Raw genomic sequence first — 25735 nt, forward strand, 5'->3', positions numbered from 1 at the left:
GCGCTATAAGATAAATAACCAACAGGATTTATTATAATTTAAATTATACTATGTATACCACGAAATCTGTTGTTACGACGCACGAAAATTCGAGTCACGTAAACTCCCGACTAGTCATTCATTCTCAAATTATTCCAATAATTTTTTTGTTGTTAACGAAAATTCGCCTTCAATTTAGTTTGTTTGCGAAAGGCCGAAGCAGAAACTTAACTGAACTCAACAAGGAACATCGTTGCTAGCGCACTTCCTCTGCCAGGCAAAATAAACAAGATAAAGCTCTTCCCTTTCACATTTTTAATGAAGACATTGTCTGTACAATGAAACTTTCGAGATGGCAATCGTTCATCAAGGAGGAAGAGCTACTCCCGCCAGGAAATAAGGCGAGCAGACTTGATCTCTGTGCGCTCTCAAGTTAGTTTAATACCTCAGTTCCTCATACAATTTTACTTCATTAGAGAACACTGACCTGGGTTTGTTCAGAGCTTCTCACCCCGAGTTGTACGTGGGAATTTGTTCATGTTTAGAATTTGGCGATAATTATCATGATAGATAATCTTGATAGAAAGTATTCAATCATTGATTTCATCGGTGAACTTTATCGTTATAAACATCGCGCGTTAATTTATAAGGTGAACATTTTTTGGCATCAATTTCACTGTTGACTTTTGATCGAAAAATCTCCATCACATACCATATATTCCGACTGTGAAATGCAATAAGTAAAATATTTTCATTCTCGATCTTAGAGTTTTGTTGTTATTCTTTCCTTACACGGTTTTCTACATTGCAACTGTAGGAGTTTTTATTTCTGTTCACAAGGCCCTCTTTCTTCCGAGCCAATAATGGCAACATCGATGCTCATTTGTTTGCACGGTGTGACTGCTAGTCAAAATGTTGTTTAATGCCCTTGGATACGGAGCCTACACATTATTATTTTGTTGAGTTCATTATTTTGTGTCTACTATTTTGTATATTGTACCGCTTCGTCGAGGGAGGGTATATATGTTAATTTTCATTATATCCCCGATGTTTGTCTTCTTGGTGCATTCTTAAATTGCAATAGTGAAGAATTTTTGACCTAGTGTTCTGTTGCAGTTAGACCGTGCTTGTGTTGCGCCCAAAATCCGTCGTCAGATATTCACTCAAAATAATTTTAATTTTGGAACACTGGTTGAGTTTGCTTTTCAGTCAATGAATTTTCCTATTGGATTAAGTCAACCTTCAATAATTATTATTACTTATCTGAAATTTGCCCAACAGAGCAACCACGCTGTTACTCAATAAATACGGTTGAACTTTCTGGTGTCTTTGGCTGGCAGCGACGTCGGATGACCGTTGGCTCTCTTTAACCACCAAGAAGGACCTGAAGGACCTAGGGTTTGTGTTGTACGGGTGATTCACGGAAACTTTCTAATTCGAACGCTCAATAAAAAAATGAAAGATTTCAAAACAATACAAATATTTTTGATAAAGACATTACATAATTTTTTGTAACATTTAGTTTTAAAGATGACATCGGACATATGACGGACCCCATTGCCGATGCATTCAGTTAGCCGATTTTTGAAGTTCCGTTCAATTTGCTGAAGCATACTTATGGGTATGGTGGCGATGGCTTGGCGTATGTTGTTCTTTAAATAAGGTAGGGTCCTTGGACAGTCATTGTAAACAATTGATTTAAGATAACCCTAAAAAATCACACGGAGTCAAAATGAGGGCTCGGGCCGGTCAAAGAAGGTCACCTCTCAAGAAGATGAGGCGATAATGCAAGGAACGGCCAAAAAAAAAGTACGCCTCGACAGCAGACGTACGCTGCTCACTTGTCCAATGCATATATAGTGGCTACTGACTAGACAGGACACAAAACTTTATGATCTCGAATTTCATATGAAATACTTCTCGTTCTTTTCCTACAACATCTGGCTGCTGCGCGCGAAACACATAACAGGAAGTTTTCGTGATTCACCCTGTAGCTCTCCAACAATATAACGCTCGTTTGCGTATTTTCAGAAGTTAGATCGAGTTAAATCTGGCCTATATATACACGGCTATAATTCGAGCGCGTATCCGCATTATCTGCGCTGCCTGTCAAAATATAATCCGGGCCTGGTATTTCCTTACTTTTTGTATTAGAATCCTGAGAAGAGAGAAAAAGGTCCCGGAATGAAATGAAAATTTTATTATTTAACATTAAGTAGGGGCAGACAAGTGACAGATAGACAATCAAACATTTATAAGGTCGCAAGTGCGCCAAAACTTATTAATGATTATTTTTTGACGTACAAAAACTAAAATTATCGCTTCTGAAAATTATTTAAAGAATACATTATCAATATGCGTCGATTCGTGCATCCGACTAAACGGAGAAACAGTCCACATTTTTGGAGACAAATTCAAAAAAGAAATCAATACATACACTATTGGAAACAAATGAAATAGCCATGATTAATGAATGCTAATTTTATCTGCCATGCAATGTTGTCCGAAGGGAAGATTTGATAAAAAAATTAATAGGTAGAAGCAAAACGAAGCATTGATACTAAATCAAAAATTTTCAACGTTGCAATTCTTATATGCTCGAGCAATTAAAGTTTTGCTTGTTTGACTGTGGGCATGGGCGTAGCACGGAAGAGCATTATTGAATAATCCTTAGTTGTGTTAAATGAAATATCATACTGTGACTTTAATGTCTATATAAATCGATAAACAAAAGAGCCAACGCGTCGGCGACAGGCATAAAACTGGAAACGATATATCGTGTAGCGATCGTGTTCGCTCACTGCTCAACAGGCAATTCATACAAGAACGCGTTGTCTCTGCCCTAGCTCTTTCTTCGAAGAAATTCATCACGACAAACGACAAAAGCTTATCTTGCGACGTATTCTCTTACGTGTTTTTATACGCTTGCTCGACTTGAGGGACGCGTAATCCGAGCTCGCTAGTCCATGTAAACCTCAAGCCAGTGTCACCGTGGCCAGAGCTATTCAAGCTCCTGGGAGCTCCGTACAACACTCTCCACCAGGTAATTTTATGCCGTGATCTTTTTAGTGTGTCAGCTCTCCTTGATCTGCTAAGCGCCTATATAGTTGACTTATTCAGTACTTGGCGCCTCAAGCTTAGCGTGTCAGCGTCTTAGCGCCGCTGCCTTGCCAACCTTGCAGAACAACAATTATTGTGCAACAGAACAACATTTATTGTCTGGCCAACGTTGTTGCACAGCAGTTCGAAGTCGTTTTGGAGCAGGTCATCACCATTGCATGTAAATATAGTATGCGTATAGTGTATATCATTATAGTAATATTGCGTAAGAGTACTGCAGGCCAGCATCATTGTATGGCAGGGCAGCGGCATTGCGTATAGCACAAAATACTGTGGTATATATTGCTGGCCAGCAAAGCTGGGCAGCGCTACTTTGAAATGTAGCGGCCGCTACCGCTACCGCTACACCCACTAGATTGTAACGGGCGCTACCGCTACCGCTACAGTAAAATGTAGCGCCGCTACCGCTGCCGCTACATGTGGCACGCTACTGCCACCTATGATGGCCAGTACAATTAAATTGCAAGTCAGGAACCTTGCATCGTGGACAAATTGTCGTATTGAAGTCCACTACAATTGTATGTCAAGGACGAGAGATCGACATAACGTAGCAGACAGTACGGCCGTTCATCCGGCCAGCTCACTATATATACAGTATATGACAGACTAGCGTATTCTGAGAAAGTCAGCAATTATTGTTGGATTGTAGTTTGCAGGTTTCAGCATTAAAACTAATATCAAAAATGGAAATTTTGATTCTAAAGTCTTTTTTAAACCACAACGACCGGACAGTTATCAGACAATTATTGTTTGTTTATGTTCGAATATACAGTATATGACAGACTAGCGTATTCTGAGGAAGTCAGCAATTATTGTTGGATTCTAGTCATTAATTTTATATCATTAATCATTTCTATCATATATCATTTCTAGTCATTAATATCAGAAATGGAATTTTAATTATAAATTCTTTTTTAAATGCAACGATAGGACAGTCATCAGGCAATTGCTTGTTTATGTTCGACAGTCAAAGATTAGGTAATAGTTTTGAATTAGTTCAAGTTCATTCAAGTCCGCATTTGTTACTTCAAAAAAAAAAATGGAATCTTGAAGGATGTTCGCCGTTGTGACCCGACATGAAATTGGACTCGACACCCGCGCCTCGTGAGGTGCCGGCTGCTCAAAATGTGAAATTGATTTCTCTTTATGACCTGTCAGCAGAAAAGAATCGATGTTCCGAGCATTAAACTTTAAATTGCAAGACATTGCCTTCTGCCTCAGTAGGAACTTATTGAAGAACCTCCTGAACCTATGATGTATGCAATTGTCTAGCGAAGAGTGTATTAATTTTTTTCCTTATTAGATAACTCAGCTTAAACTTCTCGCGAGAGTTGAAGAGAAGTTGTCTCGGCTTCAACAGCTCATACATGCCGAATGAAGATAGAAACCTTCTTGCAAGATTGTCTTTTTGGAATTAATTTTGTATAGACCAATTTGTTTCACATTTCATTAATATTTCAGACAAAATTGGAAGAAAAATGTTATTTTCTAACGGTCAGTGTGATTAGAAGGCATTCCTCTGTTGCACACCACTGAGAACACAATTGCATTGAAATTTATTTGGTAACATTCTTTTTACATCCCGGACTAACTTCATCAGAATTTCTTCATCTTGAAAATTAAAAAAAATTGTTGTACTGATGTTTTTCCATGATGCATTACGCTGCAAAATGCGCTCTGACATTAAGTTTCTTCCTAAGAAGCTGCCAACTGCAGCAGCCTTTTCTCTCATATGCACTGCGAGAAAATCCATTCGACATTTGAACTTCTTATGGCAGCAGAATTTCCTTTCAACGTGGAACACTTCCTACGAAAATATTCTCCGAGTAGTGCTTAGTGCCAAATGAAGTTATTCCAGGTAGAGATTTTCCTCTTCAACAAGCCGTTTACGAAGGTTTCAATCCTGGAGCTCATATCCAATATTCAAATGTACATCGGCTTTGAAACACAGTCGCTGTCGGCAAATATATCGCCGGCCGGAGGCGGGCTACGTTCAGAAAGTGTCTCGACATATGTTTGGCCAATTGGAAAACTTTAAAATTGCGAAGTAACCCCGTGATAAATCTACTCGTGCAATAACCCTGTGACGGCCTAGGAACGATCTCGGCAGACACCCTAGAATGTCTGTGTCGTCCCATTCGACATCGCCTTTCCGATTTATTAAGCGCTTTTCCAAACGCGAGGTGTCCCTGAACATTTTTTTGGCCATTGAAGAAGTTTTATTAAAAATCCTGCCGTGTTTCACAGCTTTGGGGAGCATTTTGGCTCGGAGTACTTCTGTTTATTCGACGGGAATACAGTCAGATTGCAATATTACGACAAGTGAACAGGAATTTGGATGTTCTCAAGATGTATAATTAAAAATTTTTGCTTACACTGTACTTCGTATGTATTCATAAATTTATTTTCCCACGCCGTAAAACAATAGAAAAATATTAAAAAAAAATAAGATAACAGAAAAAACTACCGCAAAACAGAGAGCCACAATTTGCCATAAATTTTTTTTTTTTTGAATCGATAATTGCTTTGATTACGGTCTTTTCCTTTGCTTCATCGAAGATCGAAGCTCCAAAACAAAAATTCTGACCGCTGCAGTCGTTTCATGAAAAGACAATGTTTATTTTGGAGCCGTTGACTTCATATCAAGAGACAAGCCAAAATTCTTCAGTCCTTTGCCTTGTTGTGAAGAGAGTTCTTACAAATAAGAAGGCTTGTTGATCGCTCTCAGCCTCATCAAGAGTGTTTTCTGCCCCCGACTCTCATTCTCAACCTAATGCTGAGAGCCTCTCAGCGACGCCTGCCGAACCCATTGAGTTTATCGAAAGGGCCTTCAGGCGAGGCTAAAGCACCGGGATAATGTTTATTTACTCCAAAAAATGGCGTAAAAGTTGTTTCCGAACGTTGTTGACTTCCCCATTAAGTTTGTTGGACGATTTGGATGGGAGTCACGGGATTTCAAAGTTGGAATTGACTTTTGGGAGGGTCATTTCTGAGCGCCGACTTTACCTTTGAACAGCATATGACCTGTTAGCGGACACAGCACAGATGTCACTCGCATTCCTGAGGAAAAACCGGCTTGCTAGTATATTTGGTTTAACAAATCTAACGTGACAAAAAAAATCATGCCTTGGCAATGAATTGTTTTGATGTTATATTATCTTTGTAGTGATGTTATATAATCTAAATAGGATAATGATGCCCTATTGCAGTCGTTTTCATCAAAGGTCCGATGTATTTTTGGGATTTAGATTACAATTTTTGATTTTAGATCCTTGAATAGGTGCAAATACCTCATGAACAGTTTTTGCCTTCCATGAGGAAGATCCAAATGTATTGTTTAAAATATTGTTTGATGAACTTACCATAAATTAAATGTTTGCAAGAAACCAGAAATCTATTTTTCTAATTAAAGTTGCTTCATTAATTACAGATGCCCCGATTGAATTTCTTATCGCTAATGAAAAAATAAATAATCTTTTTACAGAAAAGTGTTCTGGACTTCAATGAAGGACAGCCGAATTCTCTCAACCCATGGCCGTATCCACTTTACTATCCGTACGACGGCCTCCCCCCATACCCCATTCCACCTGGGTAAGTCTAATAAACAACGAATGATCAATTGTATTCATCTGTGATTCATTATAAAACTGCACCATTTGTTTGTAGCTCATTATTATAATGCAGAAGAATATAAGGTATTTATAACACTCTTCCAGCAAGTCCCGGATGTTTATTCAACCTTCTGAAGCCACATCGTCAGTCTTATTACAAGTTCCTGTGACTCTTTATTTCATTTAAAAAATCTTAAGGAGCATTTTACTGAACGCCATTAACTACGCTGAGCGATGTAAAAAAATAAAACATGTTAGTTTAGTTTCATATAAGCACATTCGAAATTGAATATCTACGGATCTCGTGAATGACGAACGACTTGAACGAGAATGTTAATCATGACAATTGTATTGATTCTTCAAATCAAAGAAAGAAGCGATCGTTCTGAAAGTGAGGACGCAAGTGACATTTATATAAGTAGAGTGACATCGCTCACTCACAGCGCTTGACGCTCATTCATTATGTATACGATGACACTGAGCCCTCCTCAAACGTACTTAAAAAGCATTTAATTTTATCGGCTGGGCGAGGGAAATTTCGAAGGCGTAACCCACGATTTCTGGAAGCACTCAGTCATCGAGGTGCGTCTTTCATTGAAATCTATGACTTATTTAGTTTATATTTTACCGAAAGGCGGATGTCGAAATATGCTAATATTTTAAAATTCGGAAAATTCACTGAAATGGATCACTTATTCGAAGAAAATATTAATAATAATTTAATAGTCAAAAAACACATGCGGTTCATGGGACGCCAGCATTTAATTGTCTCCTGAACAAAATTATTTGTTTATATACCATGAGAAAAAACAACACAAAGTTCTGACGTTTTTACCGCCAGTCTTGCAATGGCCACCTATACGCCGCCCTAAAGTTACAATTGATACAACCCTCAATGCTTGGCTGTTGGGGCCCCGGCTATGTTTGGGGCGACGATCCCCACAGCGATGTCGGAATTCAACCATAAATTCTAGGGTATCTTATTTGCAAGCGATTTTTCGACGATTCTCAGGCTTTTTATTGCGCCGAAGACGTACTTATTCTCGAAATAAATTGACTTGGTGCGGTATAAGGAGGCTGCGTTCACATCCAGGCTCATGGGAACCTTTTGATTTGAATTTCTGAAAAACATTCCTTCCACACTAAAATTTAGAGCAATCATTTGATTACCTATTTAAGGAAGGAATGATTACAATAAGGAATAATAACATTCCTGAAAGTTTACTATTAGTACAGAAGAAGTTCGATGTGGTATTGACTTCAGTGAACGCATCAATAAGAGACTGTAAGACCCGTCCTCTCCGGTTAGTGATGCATGCGCGACCCCAAGTCTTGCCGGTGCTCGCATATCGCGTGTTTGCTGCCGATAAAGAGATCGTTTTGGCTTAGAAAGTTAGAGCATTTCAGTTCATGTTGACGACATTTATTTCTCACGGTTGTGCTGCATGCACAGCGGAATATTCCTGTGAAAAAACTGTTCGATTGTAATATAAAATGAAATTACTTTAATGATAGGGAGAGTTTAATTCTGTATCGTTCATGAATATTGTTAGAAAATAATCGAACACTGACGATAAATTGTCAAAATTTTATGCGAACATCATTACATTCTCCGAATACGAACTCGCTGCTTGTATGAACGAAGAAAATAATCGAACACTGACGATAAATTGTCAAAATTTTCCTCGAACATCATTACATTCTCCAAATACGAACTCGCTGCTTGCATGAACGAGCATCACTGCTACGGTGCGTCTGATATATCGTCTTTGCTCGATCACAGGGCTCGTATATGAGCGTGTATCACTGCTACGGTGCGTCTGATATATCGTCCTTGCTCGATCACGCGGCTTTTATGTATATGAGCGCGTATCACTGCTACGGTGCGTCAGATATATTGTCCTTGCTCGATCACGCGGCTTGTATATGAGCGCGTATCACTGCTACGGTGCGCCTGATATATCTTTCTTGCTCGATCACGCGGCTTGTATATGAGCGCGTATCACTGCTACGCTTGCTCGATCACGCGGCTTGTATATGAGCGCGTATCACTGCTACGGCGAGCAGCACTGATGATCAGTCCTCTTATCCTCACTCGCGCTGCCACTCTCTCGATATCTCAGTCAATTAGGCGGGGATCAAAAGCTTAGGCGCAGCCCTGCGCACAAATTACGATAATTATTGCGAGCTGATACGTTTTATTGCTTGCTTATAGTAAATGAGTGAATGATCACGAACGATTTCAGCAGTGATTGCACGTGGTTGTTAAATCACTTTTAGAACGTACCATGTAATTTTTGAGTGATGTCCTTATTCTGCACTGTTGTTATTTTATTTAGTACCGCTGTGTCTTCAGCATAACCTTCACCAAAGAACTACATGTACTCAAGTATACCAGTATTCTGGAGAGCATTTATATTGATAAAAAATTATTGAGGTGAATTCAATTGAAATTAATTTATTCGGGCAGGAATTTTTCCGTATTGGGAGCGCAAATACAGAGATGAATGTTAGATATCAGTTCATTTTATCCAGGTGCTCAAGCTATTTAGAAAACGATCTCGGGCTCTGAGTGTTCGCATTGAAACAATCTGATTAATTAGAAGCGACCATTTTCAAGGCTCTTAATGCATACCAAATACTTTCAGTCGTGAGATATTTGCAAATTTAATCAGAACTGGAGTTCTGTTGATCATGCAGGGGCTTTACTACCCCAAAACAGGACTTAATATTTTTTAATTTTTAATTTTCACTTTGCCATGCAGATTGCCTGTCCCATTCAAAGTCGACGATAAAGCCTAATCTATAATTAGTTGCGCTTGGTTCTGGGTCCTCGGTTTTTGAACTGTATCGAGAACACTGTAAAAAATATTGGTGCGTGTTAAATGTCGGGACAAAATTCATCGGCCTAAAAAATCCACCCTTATTTATATATGTAACAGCATTTGGTAACTAAAATGAATATTTTTTCTGGGAAAAAACTTCACGATATATGCTCTTTGAAGTTCAGTATAACCATGAAGCACTACTAAAAAATTATTGATTATATTCATAAGTTCCTCAGCTGAGTGGGATGTTCGATTTGCAGTAGATTCAATAGGAGATTGTCTGTTTATGATTGTCTCATGTCTATATTCTCTCCGAGCGAATATTTGTTCGCATTGAAAATTAAATTGGTCTGTCTTTATTAAGTCAATAAATCTGAGGTTGTTCACTGACCATTCGATTAACTCCAATATTAATATGATCTAGAACGTACCCTAGATAGATAGAACAGATAAAAAAGCGTACTTCAGAAATATGAAGTGGATTTTTTGAGTTGGGTTGAAATCGAGCTTGATTGTGCGAGTATTTGCGTGTTTTACAGGAATTATTTTCTACTGACTCACGGAAAATCGAAATTAAACATTGCAAAGAAAACAAATTTATCGGTTCTAATGCATCCTTTTTACGTTACGGCAGTTACGGCTTATCATTCGATACGACACCAAGAAAAAACGCAACTCGGGAGTCGACGGCGACGCTGAAGGCGTGGCTCAACGAGCACAAGAAGAACCCGTACCCCACCAAGGGCGAGAAGATCATGCTCGCCATCATCACTAAAATGACACTCACGCAGGTCAGTGGCACCATTAATGGTGAACACAGAAGTGTAGTCACTGTAAAGGCGGTATAGCGCGTGATTGTGCTCGCCATCATCACTAAAATGACACTCACGCAGGTCAGTGGCACCATTAATGGTGAACACAGAAGTATAGTTGTGGTGTTGCGTGTGCTTGTCTTTAGCACCATAATGACCCTCTCGCACGCCAGTAGCCTCTTTCCTGATGAATATAAATTGAAGTGATCGTATGTTGGTAATTGTGTTCACTATCACCATTAAAATGACACCTCGGTCGGTGGTGACGGGGGGAATTGAATAACAAAACTTAATTAGCAGTCTTATGTCCACCACCAATTCTCACCTGACACCAATCCGGTACTGTTGTGGCGCTTGAAGCTATTGTATTATTACAATTTTTGGTTACTTAATCATAATGTTAGCTGTCGTACGGAAAGTTAATATTAAAATAAATACTAGTACTGTATACTATTTCAAAATAATAGTACTATGCTGATTAAATCTGCCCTTGAAAATCTCATAATGAATTTGAAGATAAAGTTTTGCTACGCTTCATAAAATAATTCTCGTCAGTGGAAAAAGATTCGTCAACAAATTTCCACTCATTAAAATGTGGTATTAATTGTCAAATAAAGTTATTAAATGTACTATCTCAAAAGAAGCGTTGACCACAATCAAATGATCAACTGCTACCATTAGCTCGATGATAAAGTATAACTATTAGCTTTATGAAGCGTTTAGTGCAGCATACTTATATAGCCGCGCTCAGCGCGCCGGCGTCGAGGTGCCGCAGTCTCTTGAACTGACGCTGTGTCGCTGACGATGGTTTCTTCCCGCCCGTACCCCGCTCAGGTCTCAACGTGGTTTGCTAATGCACGACGACGCATCAAAAAAGAGAAGAAAATATCCTGGGACACCAAGAGCAACGCTGACGAAGATGATGACGATGAAGAGGAGCATGCCAAAGACGATGACAGAGACGCCAGTAAAAAAGGTGGGAGAATTTTTATAAGAGTAATTTTTGTGGGAAAAATTGGTAGATAGTTTCTGCCATTCAATGTTGAAAGATCCAATATTAGAATCGTGATCTGGGAGGTTATTAGGTGTCCTAGTTTTTATAGTACCGTTCATTTTACTTCGTTTAAGTTCTTATAATAGTGTTTTATGGGTTCATACATACTGTATTTAGATGCTACGTGTGCCTCAGTGTTCACTTGATATGATAGATTGAAGCTTTAAAGTGGGTATCAGTTGCTCGAAGTTACTGACGTCTTTAAAACAAATAGACGGAGGTCAGAGTTTGGCGTTGAGACTGTTCGAGACAAAGATGGAAGGGTGAAGCCAGCGAGCAGCTCTCGATCTAACAATTCTGATCACTTATTTATCTTTTGAAGGCACTCGAGAGCTTGGATTGAGAGCCATTAGGAATGATCCATGGTGCCTGAGAATTGCAATAACACTTATAGTGTTTGTGACCCCAGAACGGAAATTCTTGCGTCGCTCAGAGTGCAGTGATTCTTTCTAAACAAAGCCGCTCACACGCACTCGTTGCTGGGGAGTTTGTTCGCACAGCTCGGATTAACGAGAGAATTGGGCGCCTAACTTGGCCAGTCTGTCCTTCTTTGCATATTGTTTTCATTAAAGAAATAGTGACTCGGCTTACTTACTTATTTTTCACGTGCAACGAACTCCAATTCTACATTTAACAAAGTCGCATACAAAATTCTGCCGTCAATTAGGCTCATAATTTGATTTGGCGCTATTTTTATCGAGTATATTGTCTGTTGTAAACCATCCTTTTAATACGACGCTATGACTTTAAAATCGCGAGTAAAGTCGTAACATTAGTTGTATTTTACTTCAATGTTTGCATTAGTATATAAGCAAAATATCGGATAGGCCGTCGTCGGGACTTTATTTAGAAAGTATTTCAAAAGTCGCAGCCAGAAATTGATCATTTTTTGCGTATAGAAAATTTACTGATGTCTTCCAAATGCATGCAACCTTACAATTGACCGAATATAGACCTAACATTCTTGTATGTGATCCGAAACTTTATTAGTCCTTGATCTTCAACGACTACGGGTGCTTCCAAGTTCGGTTTGTTACGAATAAGTAAGTTTCTTTTAAATCTAATGGTGGTGGTGAATCTTTCAAGCTCAGAGGAGCATTGAGCCTGAACTCATATTCATTGAAATACGATGATGAAATTCTATAAGCCTAAATTTATAGCTTCAAATTTCTTTCAAAGCTCCGAAAAATAATAAGCTTCACGGTTTTTTTCATTAACCTTAATTTAACCACCTAAATGTAGATCGCTGAAGTTATTTTAAGAAGCGAATTGGACCAAATAAGCATAGCATAGTAAAGTCAGCCCTCATCTTTTTCTGCAGCACGACATGATCTACGAGTCTTTATGGTAACAGAGGCTCATTATTCGTTGACCAGCCATGCCGATATTATGCTTCGTTAGGAAAGACAGTTTGTTCTATTTTTCGGATTTTGCCTGACATGTCGACGGTGTTGATTGATGGTCACTTGTTGCAGAATCATCGAGTGTCTTGGATTGGTCGTGTTACCTCATTTTTAAAACAATAAATTCCTCTACGTCCATTCGTGCTTGAGATTCTAGGATTGGAATGGCACAAATATAAGTAGCATAACACTTGATGAACGCACCAAGCATAAATTGACGACATTCCTCACAAAGTAAAAGGAAGCTTGTTAACGCAGACCGAAGCCAAAGGATTTTTTTTCATACCTCCATGAGGCGTCATGAATTGATGCAGCAAGAAAAAAAAGTTTATCCTACATTCATCAAAACTTCTTTGAATGCGTAGATGTTCATGTTATTGAAATTGTAAATCTCTTTTAATCAAGATTCTATTTATCTTTCCAACCGAAAAATGTTTACTTTCCCATTAAGAGGAATAGCGCACTAATTTCACGCATAGCGTCTCGAAATATTCAGTCGTGCGGAGCTCCAGCGCAGCGCAAGTTTATTGATGCCCACAAAAAAGTTCCACAGAGTCGAGCGATGTTGTAGCGATCTTCCAGGCATAAATTTATCGTAAAAAGTCAACCTTTTATCTTACATTCAAATAAACTTCCGTTCTCTGCAATTAAACCAGGCGAGTATTTTTTTCAAGCCAACTGTAAACTCTTGCGCGAACAAAATATCATAGAAATATCAAGCAATTCTACTTTTTGAAACTAATAAAATTATATATTTTAAATTATAAGATTTTATAAAATTAAAAGATATATTTACTGCTACGAATTTTCAGAGTTTCATATATTGAAGCAATAAATCGCAGTAGAAGAATCTATTAAATACGGTCACAACATTAAAAAATATATAATATAAATTCAAACATTCAAATGTGGCGAGTCCCTTTCAAGCCTCCATTTAATATAATTTTTTCAAGTAGGTGTAATTGATTAAATAGCTATTGCTACTGCCATCTTTTTAAAATTGCAAAAAGAGCATAAATTTGATATTGTCCGAGTCTAAATTTTTTATTGAAGTGCTCATATTTCAGTTCTCGGGCATGGTAGAGGATGATGCTATGTATTGAACAATGGGTAGATAATTAGTGGCAGGGGCATGATAACGGAGCTTCGAACAGTAACCAGGGACCGTGTTGAGTCTTTTATAGGAAAAGACTACAAGTGATCATATATGGAAGCTTTCCCGCTAAATGAATAAAATATATTAGGATCTTCCATGAGCAAAGCAATTAGACGCCGTTTTTGGTTTTTGATTCACTGGTACAGATTTTGGACCGATTCCGGTGAACATGAAGACAACGCAATTTTTTCCCTCATGATATGGAGCCATACTGAGAAGAGTGATTCAAGACTTGCGTTCGTTAACAACAGATTACGATCCTTTTGTGCTACGTATTAAATTGGAAAACGATATCATCAAGATTGGTAGCGACCTATGGAAACATGCAAAATACAGAGGGAGTGCAAATGCCGACCGAGTTATACGACCAAAAATATGAACGTAAGAACGTATAAAATGTGAACTAATTATTAAGACGACACATCAGACACGTGTACGTACATCGGCCGGGCGTTCATTTGACGCGCGTAAATTTAAGGCGCATACATTTGCATATATGTGACGCACATACATGCGACGCACGTACATACGTACATGCGACATTCGTACATGCGACATTCGTACATGTGGCATTCGTACATGCGACATTCGTACATGCGACATTCGTACATGCGACATTCGTACATGCGACATTCGTACATGTGGCATTCGTACATGCGACATTCGTACATACGACATTCGTACATGCTACACTCGTACATACGACATTCGTACATCGTGAACACGTACATGCGACACCCGTACATGTGAGGTGCGTGAGTGTGCCACGACACACGGGCTCATTACACGCTTTATACATTTGTTGTATCAGTGAACAAGTCTCTTGACAGCGCAACAGCAACTTAGCAATCAGCCGTAATCTGCGCGATGCCTCGTCCTCTACCAAGACTTTGCCGCTCAATGCGCGTACTTTGAATTTACGCGCATCTTCGGCTAATATTTTATGGAGGTAGTAAATTAAAATTTTATTAAGTGCATGAAAAGTTTTGAAAAAAATAATATATTAAGGGAGTAGCAGTAAAATGAGTTGCGTGAAAGAAAAGACAGAATTTTTGATATCCCTGATTGTCTCTGCATATAAGTGCCTGAGTGTCTCTCATGATTCCAAAAATAATACAGGCAAAATATTAGATGTTTTTCCAACCGTTTGTTTAAAAATCTTAATCGAATTTCATCGTCAGCAACAATGAATAAAAAAATTGCTCCTGGGACGATAAATAATTAGACTCTCGTTATATCGGGCAAGAACTAATAAACAAATTGCATATGTGCTGAGTCTGAATTAATGAATCCACGACCGGCTATTCGCTGTGAAGTGAATGGAAAAATATACAAAACTTGAATCGTTAGAATTATTATTTTTTTTTATATTACGCTTTCTATAATATTTCTAGGTTGCCTTTCAACGGTAATTTAGTAAGAAGAAATCAGGGAACTCTTAAAGCATTTATTGGCGTTCATATAAGCACATCGTCAATCAAGAAACCTAATAATAAGCACTTTAAGAACTTATATCTTATTATATCTATTTCTGATTTTCACTCTTGAAACTCTTGTACAAAACAATAATTAATACTTTGGTGTTTCAAAAAAATAATTCTCATAATAATTTTACGACAAATTCTCAAAAATTAACCTACGAACATATTTGAATGCTTTATAAGTTTGATCATAGGTCGGCACGTTAGTTCAACCCCTGGAGCTCAAGGTGGGCACGCTGGTCTGGCCAGGCAGTCCCTCTTGTTTGTAGTCGCCCAGATAATTACAGGGAGTTCGGAGCGACTAACACGTCTCAGTATCTCTGGCTACGATGTCGCGAGATGCTTGCGTGCTGCTCTCCGCCCGCTCTGTAGGCCTTCAATATTCGCTTTTTATGGCCGAGTCTATATGCAGAACGTTTCCTTTGGAGATTCCATACAATTTTCAATGTCTATTCAACTTTGCATTATGTTTCATTCATGGATAAGCCTTTCCCAGAACTTTCCCACTGAAATCAATTATATTAATAATGAATTTTGCTCATTATGTTCTCAATATTTGGATCTAGTAATTCGTATTAGTAAGTGTTATTTTCTTGGCAAAATCCAGGAGTTATCGGAAGCCCTGTTTTTTGGCGCAAGATAGTATTTCCCAGTTTGTTAATCAAAATATTATTTTCTTGGCTAAGATGAGTTTTTGTGTTATCATTTCAATCATTCATTTAAATGGCATCAATCAACCCAATTTCACTTTGCTCAGCAACTATGTTGAGTTGTACTGAATTGAAGCGACTACATGTACGTAACTACAATTACGTATTTAGAAGGTGAAACTGTAAGTACTTAAGTAATGGAGAAAGTATTATCGATCGTTGATAGAACATTTATAACGAAATAATCATTAAATAACTTACGGCATCAGCCGTGGGAGATTAATTTTTCAGTTGAAGTTTACAATTTTACCTTTTCTTAATAGAATCCTCAGCACAACGCTCAAAGAAATGAGCGTAACTTTGTCCGAACAAGGATGCACTTTTTGCCTTTGTGTAGATCATCCAGACCCTGTTTGGCCTGGTAAATAGGGGCCTATCAGGGCTAAGCTGAGAAAGTTTCACAGTATGACGATGTAATTTTTTTAGATATATAAAAATACAATTGTGATTTTTTTTAATCTGTCTACGATGTATTTATCCATTCATTTTAGCAATCTCATCTCGTTAAAAACTTTGTGGGCTACGTGGATCCTTCCGATTTTTTTAGAGAATCAATAGACTTTCACTTCATCTGTTTAAATCAATGAAGAAAGAGTAAGTTATTTTATCCTACACTCCTGCTTAAAGAATTTGCCACAACTGGCATAAGATAAAATTCGAATTTGTGTCCTGAGTGTCCATGAGTCCATGCGAGTTGACGAAGTACAAGTTTAAACCCTCAAAGAAGTCTTCATCAACTCAAGTTTTATAAAGACAATAATAATTAAAAAAGTTTGGATTATCATTTACGAACCCATGAACTTTTTTGTCACAGTCAAGATTCCCGTCTTCAGTCTGGCTAAGTTCCTCTTCATTGTTATATGCATTCACTGTTCTTCAATGTACAGATTCCTCAACAGACACAAACCGTGTTCTTGCCTTTATTTTGCCCGTTTGTCTTTGTTTTTTTTGTGAACTTGATCGTCGGCGCGGCTTTTGGGATTGATGAGGATGTAGCGCCGCCGTATCTGCTGGTATCTCTTGACAGCGATCGCACCTTAAGCTTATCTCGATCATTAGTGTAATAGCCACGACTGGGAGCATTGCTACCGGGCAAGTCCTGCTCATATGGACGAGCGAAGCTTTTAATTTTGAACAACTGTCGCGATCGCCAGTCTGCTGGTCAAGCGACGACGATTTTTCGATTTAGTTTTTGTCATTCTTATTAAATTTTACAAATACATTTATTGTTATAATGTTAATTATTATAACATGTTGATATTTATTTTAATTGCTTCAAGATATTTTCTTTCCATTTCAATTATTCATAATTCAGAAGTGTGAATCTTTCTCAATTATTTAGTATTATCGAGCGTGCATGAATTTCATTTCGATTTTAAAATTCGTATGACTGCGTATCATATGTTACGGCGTGTCACTATTTTGATTAATTAGCAACATAATCAGTAAATGTAGATTTTATTCGTTCTAGTTCGTTTCACTATATTTCCAGTCAAATTGAAGTTTTGCAATGATAAATTTGTTGTACTAGACTACTCTATTGCTCTATCAAATTTCTCCATAGTGTTTTCCATTTGTACAGGGAATTGCATCGATTATTTATATCTTATGGGAATTCGTTCTATTTGAAAGCATGTATTAATAAAAGTCTTGCATCACCTACAAGGAATCGCGAGTATGACATTTAGAAGGAACTTGATTTACTTTCCATTTAATTAATGAAAATTCAAAGGAGTAAACATAAATGTTTCTTCTACTTAAGGATTTTGCTGACCTTTCAATATACGCATGTCATCAAAGTTGACCAATCCCTCCCATCGCAATAATTGAGAAAAACGAGGTCTTTGTGTTTCCATTTCCAATTGTGTTTCCATTGCCAAGTTCGTGCAATTGCAAACAAAAATATGCAACTTAAGTTCATACATTTCCCAAATTCGACAGATCAATGCATAATATTCTCAAATTCTTAAAAGAAACTTTTGCGATTTTATCTGTGCATTGAATCAAGAAAGTTGTTTCGAGCAGCGCCGATGCATGAGTTAGTGGACGGTCGATACATGAGCGTATGTGCGTGTACTTGTTTGAATGTTCTTTCTATGCAAAGCATTGCGTGAGCGCGGCTCACGCGATGGTCCTGTAATAGAAATCTGACGTCGATTATTGGTCGTGAATGTGGGGTTTCTCTTGGCTTGGACTGCTGTGCCCGCGCCTTAATGTCTCAATTGAGACGCGCTACACGGCAAATATCATCCAGTGCACGCATTTGCATTCGCTGAGGCTTGTAACAACGCCCTCTTCGGGCCCTGTGGCTGGGTCATCTTTGCTGCTAAGCGTGTAGGTTTCTGCCAGTGTCAAAGACTCGTGATTAAAACATCCCGTTGCTTGAAAAAGAAATGGATTTGATCGACTAGGTTGGCTTTGTCGTAGAATCAAGCCGATCGTGACACATGCGACCTGAAGTTTTGCTTGTCTGTGATGGAAGGCGTGGTTTGTGTGAGTGAAGCTCGTGATCAAGCCTTTAATCGACGAAGGTTGTGGAGGTGGAATTGATCGAACTGGTTTAACTAAGCAGTTAACTCCAACTGTGCTTGGCGCATTCCTCATTCAAGAGAGGCACACCTGCCTCGGAAAGATGTAATTGGGAAACTCGATGTTGCATAGCGCTATGTTTTCGTCCCATTACTGCACGCACATCCTAAGAAATTCTTGACTGTTGAAATGAAATAAATTCTTGACTGCTGAATCCTCACCGTAAGATGGTAATTTATTCCTACGCTCTACAAAAACTTTTAACAGAAACCATTCCTTTATTGCACGCATTTTCATCGCCAGTCACAGAAATACTTGATTTCAAGTGTGCAAAATTTTCCTCTTGATTGCGTTTCCGTGGAAATTGTATTAAAAAAATATTATTTACGCTATTAATGTATTTGAATGCTGCACTCTGTTATCTTCAGGACAGTCAAATAAATGATATCTCCACGATTCCAAAACTCCTGTCAACTCTGTCTCTTTCAGAGCCATGAGCGCTCATTGGCATCTCGTACATGAAACACAGTCGCCAGAATAAGCCATGGATTGCGTCAACTCCAGCAGGCTATTAAAATGTTGTACATTCCCAGTTGAGTTGTCGGACTTGAGAGATGATCTTTGGAACAATGAGCCATAACTGAGCCTGCACATCTGAGACATGGTCAAGACTTTGTCTCACAAAGACTGATTACTTCTACACAGAGGGTCACTCACTCGGCGGAACGACTGTTGCTTAATTTCTGAACGATTCAATGAACGTGACGCATTATCCTAACATCGCTGAGGTCATGTAGTGAAGTTGCATGGAAATGTTGAAAAATAATAATGCTCTGGGTGAATTTCCCTTCACTGAAAGTATTTAAGTAATTTTTTCAGTCGGTAATATTTTTTGTACTTCTTGCTACCTTAGTTTTACTGGTAAGCCTTGACTTGGACACTGAAATAAGATTTAATTGTTTAATTCTTAGGTTCATTTTGTAACAACTTTTTCATGTCGTTATAAAATGTTAACAGACGCGTTTCCAAATTATTGGGAGCCTTCCTGCTTTCAGATTTTGTATAGTATTCGTAGGCATGATGATTTTCCTTTATATTCACTTTAACGTTTTATCTTCAGAGTATAAGTTCAGAAACAATATATCTGATTTAACGTCGTTAATGTCATGTCATTAATACCATAGAATGCTAGTTAAGTTTTGTGTGAGCGTCTATATCGGTACAGAAAAAAGCTAGTGTTTTGATGATATCAGGCTCACTAGTAACTTTAAAAATAAATCGAAGATAACACTAAATAATCAAATCTATTTTGTAATGACTAAGTACTGAGTGCTGAGTGTGCGTTTACCCTGATTTCTTTAGTAGTAAATGAAACGTTAACAAAAGAAAAAGTGTAGCCGACAGGGAGACCAAATAGCGCGTGTTCCAGGGCAGACATCAGCGGCATTGGGAGGGCAGAAGCTGCCTGTTGTTCGATGATATCGCGCGCTCATCGCCAGGTAAACTGCGCTCTCGTCCGGTGGATTGCAATCGGTGCCATAAAAAAACAACATCGATGCTCACGTTGAACTTAAGAAGGAGTGTCGTCACGCGATGTCGATTTACGGGACCGGCGCCTGACCAATATACGTATCGTATCTTATGGATTATGATTTTAGTACAAGCGTTACATATGTTACAGCAAGGCATTCTGTAATATTCTATGAAAAATAGCATTTACTCTCAGGAATTAAAAAAACACTTGAAAATATCCAGCTAATTTAATGTGTGAGCTCCCAATTTCCCAGACATATCAACGTATTCACTGAAAAATTAACATGTAACAGAAGTGGACCGATATAAACAATTCTGCCTTAAATCGCTTAAGTGTCGAGTTTGTCTTTAAGAAATCTTACTTATACGCGATTTCAAAACTTTTATTTAGATAGGATTCATTGTGAACTTACCATGCTTTAAAAAATTCTCACGATAAAACTTTCAGTTTCCATTATAAAAAATACAATTTCTCTATATTTTCTATGGAGACTGAATAAATAAATAAGGCAATGAAAAGACAAGACTGTGACCTCAGTTGAGATGTTTTTTACGTTCGAATTTCATAGGATATTTTTAGCATGGCGGTGAAAGTTTCGTTTACGTTCTTAAAGTCAGTGTTTGCAGTTTTATTAGCCATCGGCTATCAGACATTCCCTGTTCGTTGCTTTAATACAGCCGGTGATCTCTTAGTTTGTCATTTTGCCATCTAATTCAATTTTCTGAAGTTGTTCACCTACTGCAACGGGTTTCTAGGAACACGAAAACTTGAAACACTCAATTTAATATCAGATTAAAATGCTTGCATTTGAATGCATGATATTCACAACCTTAAGGAAAATCTTCTTGCACGAGTTGTTACTCATTTTATACCAGACCTTAATACAACATTTGCGAGTATAGTTGCATTCACAGTAAGGCTGTTGTCACCCGTCTTTTAGAAGACCGTAATATAACAAATGCGAGTATAGCTACATTCTAAATAAGGCTAATAGGTGTCGATGTTCGTTTTTTTTCATTAGTATGAAAGGTTTCAACTGATTTAGAAAATTATGCTCAGAAAATACTAGACAAAGCAAAGTAATGAGAAATTCCTGAACATCGGATTCGCTAGAGCTCTTAATATAAACCAAATTTTTGCTTTTGAATCATCTTCTCTTGTTATAGAGTGCTGCTTTACTAGGGCATTAAAACTACTAAAACCTGTTCTCGGTTTAGCAAGCAAGGTCTCTTTCTGATGTTGGAATGCACAGGATTTGCGTGCGTTGATGGACTGGATGGCCAAGTGTGTAGTTGTTATGTCCGCCTGAGATACAGATCATATCGCTGGTCTATAGAACGCTTGCTGAATTCCTTAAGCTCTTCCGTACATGTTAACATCTTCTTAAGCAACTCCCACCGCTCTGCGACTATGCGCTCGACTTACTGTCAGGAGCGTTAAAAAAACTCTCAGTCACTCAGAAATATAAGCGTTACAAGAAATACTTGATTTAGTATACGCAGGGACTAAGCCTAAGGCAATGTTCATTAAACGTATTATTACTATATATCAAATTATATTGGTATCAAATTGTTCTTTTTATTTCATTGGCACCTGAAAATTTTTAATTGATTTCCGAACAGCATATCTATCAATTCTATAAAGTAAAGTATAATAATTGACCAACTTCATGCATGAATATTTCCCATGTTAAAGTATATGCATTAAATAATATATTCAGAATGAAAAACGAGCTCGCGTTTCCTTAAATCAAGATCTTGATTGAATTTCGCTATTGGCGCATTGAATTTATCAGAGATAATTAGGCGACGAAAGAAGTTTCACAAATTTTTTAATTTACTGAACACTACAAACTGCGACAGGATTGAAGGACTTGATTAGTCTCACTCACGCGTTACATAGGCATTAACTAATAAAACTAAGATCATAAATGAAACTTATTTAATGTAATTTCAAAACGTAGCTTAAAACACCTGCAGAACTTCTTCAAACTCCGATAATCGAGAATGATCGTAATTTCTTCTAAATTTATTGAATCGCTTTCAACTTTTTTCTCGTTTATACTTTAATGGTGAAAAATTTGTCATTGAAACTTTCCTAGTAGTTGAAAATATTCACTGCGTTTCGATATATTTTGTCAAATATTCCCCAAAAGGAATCATGGAAATGTCTTAGCACTTCATTAATGATGCATGTAAGTCGGCGATGTGTACGCGCTAGCCATGTCTCGGAGGTTCATCGCTGATCGCAGATAACGAGGTGCCCTCAAAAAAACACCATGCCCATGTCGGTCGTGTTTGGTGCGTGTTTTGCGTGGCTTAAGAAATAATGGGGTGCCTGTAATGGAGCAGTAACAGCAACACTGTGTGTTTAGATCCTGTATAACCTCCCACGCTAACCACACATCCATGTCAACTCATCTCCAACTCACTCATGGCGTCGAGTTCTTATAAACACTGCATGAGTTTCAGTCGTTTTCAGCATGCTTTGTAAGCGCGATATTGAAGCATTTTCTACAAGTTCTGAGGCTTCGTTAGACCTGAACACCGATGGCTCATTCGCGTCCCAGAACATTGGAGCTTTGAGACGAGTACAAAGGTGTCATGATACCACGATAAAAAATACACAAGCGGTATTTCTCAAATGCCTGCCACGAAAAACTGTTGCATAGATTAAGTCTAGTGTGTTCACATTGTTTTGGTCTCAATGGACAGCATTATTTTGGCGAGAACACGACGCTCGGCCTTTGGCTCGCCGATGCCTCTAAAGAACTTTCTGGCGCTGTATTCACAAGGAGCGTGTCGAGGCAAGTTATTGTGAAGGAACGAGCTCGTAACGCCGATAATTTCCTCTGTTTTCTCACTTTATATACGATGAAGTTAAGATCTGCCCGTGATGGAAGGCTTTGACTGGTGAGACTTTTCGCTCCTCGAGAGACGTCAAACTCACGAATTCGTGTGAAACATACTACGAAATTCAGCGGGACATTCTTTTCTTCTCTATAGATTCAAAATAGTATGGCTCGAATTTCTAAGCCATTCTTTCTGGGTCTACGGCAGTTATCGGATCTATTATATTTTTTAATGCTGCAGCAATTTATGAAAAAGAAGATACACAGAGACAGTATCTGATAAATTGATTGCAATATGATGGGAGATGTGAATACGTTAATTTCAACGATATAATAGGAATAGAAAGCCGAAACAGTTTTACCCTTTACTTTCCGCAATTTTTCTTATATTTTGCAAGCATGCTTAACCGTAGTTTGGTTAAAGAAGTGTGTGTTTCCGTATCTACGCGAGAACTTGAACAAATAAAATAAAGAAGTCTCCATGCTGCAGAACTTATAGAACTATTATTGATTTATATTGATTATTTATTGAATTTATTTAATATTATTAATATTTAAAAATTTATCCAGGGGCATGGGGAAAATAACTTACGCGCTTACCATTTCATGCTCTGGAAGAACGCCTTGCGATGGAACGAAGCAGTAACAAAGTAACGACGGAACGAAGCAGCAACAGCGCGCGACGGGTATTCAATTATACGAGCAATACTGCCAAGAAGAACGTTCTTCAATAATAAAGTTTCAATTTTTTTTACCAACCAATTATTTTGCTTCTTGCCTTAACTGTCAGTAATTTTTTCGCTGGAAATTTTTTTCTTTTTATTTTAACTTACGTACAAAATTCATTTCATTCATCGCTATGAGATTCTACAGATGTTTGTCTTAGGGATTTTCTACACCCTGGATTTCATTCTATGTTCCAGATTATGAGGACAACCGCCTGAGCATGGACGAGGACAGAGAAGAAGCTGACCCTCGTAGAAGCAGCCAATCGCCGTCAAGCACGACAGACGACGCGGGTTCATCGCACTCTTCCCTCATAAAACCCAGAATTTGGTCGCTGGCAGACCTGGCTGTGTCACCAGCCAGTACCCAAGAATCCAATTCAAGTCTCGGTGGTAAAATAGCCTTCCACAGATCCCTGCACGCCGAGTCGTCTCCTTATGGCCGACCCTTTGGCACGCAAAGAATAGTGTCTCCGCATGAGGCTTTTTTACAAGTGTACGCTAAGTCTTTTGGCTTACCTTTTCCTTACCACCAAGCCCTTCAATCCTTACCTAACGCCCTGCAATCTCATCCGGTTGCGTTACCACCTCTAGGTTTAGGAGTATTCCCCACACCTATGCCGCACGTTTCACCAACACCATCCTCTTCCTCATCCACTGTAACACGTCCATTACCCACCCGAATTTTCGTGCCCAGCAGTGTTCATGCCAGAGACGAACATAATTTGTTCACTGGCGGCAGTCGAGAAACTGCAACATCTTCTACATCCTCAGCCTCACCCACTTCCTGGGCTAAGTGAAACATGACGTCATGAATAGCTACCATTTTTTTGGACATGTGCTGCTGCCAATATTATTGTTTCGTACTTGAGCAACCAGAAGTACTATCATTTATTTAGTACTGTACTGCTTTAAAGCTGGATTTCCAACAATTAGTTCATCAACGGTTGAGATAATTGATGTGTTATTATTTTATTCTACCTCCATTTCTCTGTACTTTTTGATCCAGAGAATCGTCCTCCTCTTACCTCGTGTGTATCCAACATAAGCAATGAAAATAATTTACTCATTTCATAAGTTTACGCTGAGTCATTCACTTTATTTGAAAAACGATGTAGGAATAAATTGAAATAAATTCTGTGCGTCCTTGATCTTTATGAAAGATTCAAGATTCATTTACCGTTTGTAAAGTAGGAGCTTCTGATTGGTGCTAGATGGTTTTATTGTTTATATTAACGCAATGTAAAACGCATGTTTGTAAAATGCAGAAAATTTATTTCTGGCCCAGAGACGCAGGCGATGAAATGAGACAGGCAATGAAATGCAATTAACGAGTCTGGCAGTATGAGGTGACAAATACGTTAAAAATTAGAAAACTATACAGTGTAGAATTTTATAAATAAAATGCAAGATTATTATTAACAGCAATTGAACTCCTGCTTTGTATTTTTTTCGGGAATTCGTTTGTTCTCAGCTCTTAGTGCGATGCAAGTGACTCCTCAGTGTAATATGTCTGGCATTGCATGCAGTGCATTTATGGACACTCTAGTTCGTGCATCAAAATTAATTGTTTTTTTCCTTACCACGCCATGATTGTTTTTAGGTTTATGGAAAAAAGTCGAATCATCTAATTTGATATTTTTTTAAATAGAAAGATGGAAATGACATATCTTGTACGTACGATTTTCACATGCGAATGACAAACTCAGGCGACCTACGAAAGTAACCATTTATGGATATTTTTTGTGTTCTATTTTTCTGTCTACATTGAAATTAATTCCTAAAGGAGAAAAATAATTTTTTAATTTGTTTTGATGTTATTCGTGGTCAAAATTAATTGAAATAATAATGCATTTTCGACATTCATATTCAGGCACGAACAAAATCATATTGCATAATTTGCTCTCATCGCATCATTTCAAGTAGAAATCTCAATATTTAG

The 25735-nt window shown here is 38.0% G+C and overlaps 1 protein-coding gene across 1 annotated transcript; it reads left to right on the forward strand.

Annotated features, from left to right (window-relative positions):
- Nucleotides 1-6577: 6577 nt before the first annotated feature.
- Nucleotides 6578-25204, forward strand: LOC108677530 (iroquois-class homeodomain protein IRX-1; the record flags this gene model as incomplete). Its single annotated transcript, XM_018165758.2, has 4 exons — nt 6578-6690; nt 10173-10329; nt 11185-11326; nt 23992-25204. Coding segments are annotated over 4 exons (1014 nt in total), but the record flags the coding sequence as incomplete, so codon positions are not given.
- Between the last annotated feature and the right edge of the window lie 531 nt (nt 25205-25735).

This window comes from Hyalella azteca, unplaced genomic scaffold (assembly GCF_000764305.2).
Source record: "Hyalella azteca isolate HAZT.00-mixed unplaced genomic scaffold, Hazt_2.0.2 contig7002, whole genome shotgun sequence".
Classification (NCBI taxonomy): domain Eukaryota; kingdom Metazoa; phylum Arthropoda; class Malacostraca; order Amphipoda; family Hyalellidae; genus Hyalella; species Hyalella azteca.